Below are 3,145 nucleotides of genomic sequence, written 5' to 3'. Positions count from 1 at the left end.
CAGCCTCGACCTGCTGGGCTCCGGTGATCCTTCCGCCTTAGCCTTCCAAGTAGCTGTAACTACAGGCGTGCGCTACCACGTCCAGCTAATTTTTTGATTTATTGTAGAAATGAGGTCTTGCCAAGTGGCCCAGGCGGGTCTCGAACCCGCGGGCTCAGGCAATTCACTCACCTCAGTCTCCCAAAGGCGCGGGATTACAGGCTGAGCCACGGAGCCCGGCTTCTTCCTTGAACTTTCAAGGCTGACCTCAGTCCCCATGTACTTTTACCTGCTACTAGCTTTGAGTCTAGCAGTGCAGGGCATTCTTCAAGTTGAGTTCTACTCAGACTTGAACAGACCTATTATCTAATTAAGTTTTCCCTTTCTAGCTACACTCCAGGCACTTTCCAGAACACACACTGAATCCTCTCTTCTCTTCTTCACTCTTTCACGGCTACAACAGTAACACAGCATTCTCAACGCAGGCGGGACTTAATGCCCATCTGTACCACTTAATGCCCATCTGAGTCAGCCTGACTGTTATTCTGGTAGTAAGATGAGGCACAGATGATGTGGGATTTGTCACCTGAGAAGAGTCGCCTTGGGAGCCAAACACCTGTCCAGGTCCTACAAGCTCTGGCAGGCAAGCTTAACACCAGCGCCCGCCCCCCCCCCAGTTGACCCACTGTCCTGCCTGGGTCCTGAAGGTCACATAGCCGGAGGTTGGGGGCACCCCAGAATCACGTTACCCTCAACTTTACCCAGAGAAGAGCCTCCTCTGCGCGTGCCCAGCCTCCGGATGAAGAGTCCCCGGCTCCAGCCGAGCTGCAGCGCCCTTCGAAGCATGGCTAGTCTGAGCCCGGCTCCTCAGAGAGGCACACCAATGCACCGCTGCCATCCCCGCCGTCACTGCTCCGCGCCACAGGCCGTTTGGAAGAGCGCGCCCATTGGCCAGCGGCCGGATGGGCCCCGCCCATCCACGCTATAGGTGGCTGTCACCCCGCGACCTCCTCGGAGTCCTGCCCAGGCCCGCTCCTACCCGCCATTGGCTGGCTTTGCGTCTACGTCACTTCCGCGTGCCCGCGGCGGAAAGGGGCGGGAGCCCGGCGGCCCCGAGCGGAAGTGCGGCTGAGCCGGTTTCCGGGGCCGCCGGTGTGACGTGTCCCGCGCTTGGCGCAGCAGGAAGCGGCGGCGATCCCAGCCTGAGTTCCCGGCGCTGGCTCCAGCTCCCGTGCCGCTGCCGCCATGCTCGACTTCTTCACCATTTTCTCCAAGGGCGGGCTTGTGCTCTGGTGCTTCCAGGGCGTGAGCGACTCATGCACCGGGCCCGTTAACGCGTTGATTCGTTCAGTGCTGCTGCAGGTACCGCCCCCGCGTGATCACAACTCTGGGCTCTTCCTCCCAGACCCCATCCGTGGGCCCCTTCGACCGATCCTTCCGCGCCTCTTCCCACTCTCCTTGCCCACCTCAAACTGGTCACTCACCCGTAACCCGGACTCCACTTTTTTATCTCGCGCTATCAGACTACCCCGCAACTTTGCGATGCCCTCCAACTCCAGTGTCTGGACTGTAGCCGGATTCTGGCGCCTTTTGGCCTCTATTCGTCCCCAGCAGTTTGCTTTTCTGTTGTTTCGAGGCTGGGTGAGATGATGGGAAAACCCTTTTAAGAGACTGTAACTAGTGTACAGCTGTTAGTAGATCTGATTGTTTCTATGTCTACTTTCCCCCTGATTCCCACCTGTTTTGCCTTGTCTCACTTTTTTTTTTTTTTTTTTAATCTGGTGGTATCTCAGAATACCTCAGCATCCTCTTGTCCAGGGTACAGGTTTGACTTTAGGGAAACTGTCTGGTTCTTTCCCGAGATTATCCCGGGAGGGGCCCACATCTGGGTTTTCTGGGGATAGTCTGAACACTGAGACATACTCTTTCTCCAGGAGCGAGGAGGTAACAACTCCTTCACCCATGAGGCACTCACACTCAAGTATAAACTGGACAACCAGTTTGAGCTGGTGTTTGTGGTAAGTGGGGTTATCGTGGAGGGACAGTGATTACATTCCAACATAGTCCTGATTATTAAGAGAACCTTGGTTAGCTGTACCCAGTAAATATGGTGAAGTAACTGAGGAAACTAGTAAGGTAGATGGGGGAAAGCAACAACTTCTAGCCCCAGGCAGGGAGCTTGGCTGCCTCTCAGGACAGGGAAACCTGCCAGGTGGCTGAGCCTGTCTCTGGAAACCTGCATTGAGTTGGCTTTCTTCTGTTCTGGGCTGGCATGTAAGCAGATCTGTTGGCTGTTTCTTCCTCTAATCAGGTTGGTTTTCAGAAGATCCTGACACTGACGTATGTAGACAAATTGATAGATGATGTGCACCGGCTGTTTCGGGACAAGTACCGCACAGAGATCCAACAACAAAGTGCTTTAAGTCTATTAAATGGCACTTTTGATTTCCAGAATGACTTCCTGCAGCTCCTTCGGTGAGAGGCCTCCCCTTTTCCAAAATCAATTTCCATGACTTGATTAGCTCCCTTCCTGAAGGTGGTTCAAGGGTAGTGAATTGTGTGTTCAAAGATATTCTTAATTTGCTACCCAGTTCTGAGTGTCCTTTTGGAGTGGTGGTCCTTTCTCTGGACTTTGATTTTTCCTCCTGCATGGGGTAGAAAGGTCAACCATTTTTTTCTCTTTAGTGAAGCAGAGGAGAGCAGTAAGATCCGTGCTCCCACTACCATGAAGAAATTTGAAGATTCTGAAAAGGCCAAGAAACCTGTGAGATCCATGATTGAAACACGGGGGGATAAACCCAAGGAAAAAGCAAAAAACAGCAAAAAAAAGGGAGCCAAGAAGGAAGGTGAGCTTGAGTTCCTTGGACATACTGGGGTATGAAAGGTGCTAACGGCCAGGCTCCGTGGCTCAGCCTGTTGTCCCAGCACTCTGGGAGCCTGAGGGTTCGAGATCAGCTGGGGCACTTGGCGAGACCTCATCTCTACAATAAATAAAAAATTAGCGGGGCATGGTAGCCCCCGCCTGTAGTTCCAGCTACTTGTAAGGCTGAGGCAGAAGGATCACAAGAGCCCAGCAGGTCGACACCGAGGTGGCCGTGACCGTGTGTGCCACTGCATTCCAGCGTGTACGACAGAATGAGACTCCAACTTTAAAAAAAAAAAAAAA

General features: G+C 53.2%; 2 protein-coding genes across 5 annotated transcripts in view; one reads left to right on the top strand and one right to left on the bottom strand.

Annotated features, from left to right (window-relative positions):
* Nucleotides 1-872, bottom strand: part of FOXRED1 (FAD dependent oxidoreductase domain containing 1) — a 25,632-nt gene extending 24,760 nt beyond the window's left edge. For all 4 annotated transcript variants that reach the window (XR_504979.2, XM_008068083.1, XM_008068082.1 and 1 more), the window contains exon 1: nt 741-872. Coding sequence is in view for 3 of the 4 variants with exons in the window: in XM_008068083.1 (XP_008066274.1) it covers nt 741-825 (85 nt within the window). In the remaining variant the exon portion in view is untranslated. The remainder of the gene's footprint in view (nt 1-740) is intronic.
* A 199-nt stretch (nt 873-1,071) lies between these two features.
* Nucleotides 1,072-3,145, top strand: part of SRPRA (SRP receptor alpha subunit) — a 6,806-nt gene continuing 4,732 nt past the window's right edge. Inside the window, 4 exon segments of the mRNA XM_008068081.2 lie at nt 1,072-1,341; nt 1,914-1,997; nt 2,291-2,454; nt 2,665-3,074. Coding sequence (XP_008066272.1) covers nt 1,225-1,341; nt 1,914-1,997; nt 2,291-2,454; nt 2,665-3,074 — 775 coding nt within the window. The 5' untranslated portion in view covers nt 1,072-1,224.

Source organism: Carlito syrichta, unplaced genomic scaffold (assembly GCF_000164805.1).
Source record: "Carlito syrichta isolate Samal-C Ts95f unplaced genomic scaffold, Tarsius_syrichta-2.0.1 Scaffold309859, whole genome shotgun sequence".
Lineage (NCBI taxonomy): Eukaryota > Metazoa > Chordata > Mammalia > Primates > Tarsiidae > Carlito > Carlito syrichta.
This window is presented reverse-complemented; position numbering and strand designations above follow the sequence as displayed.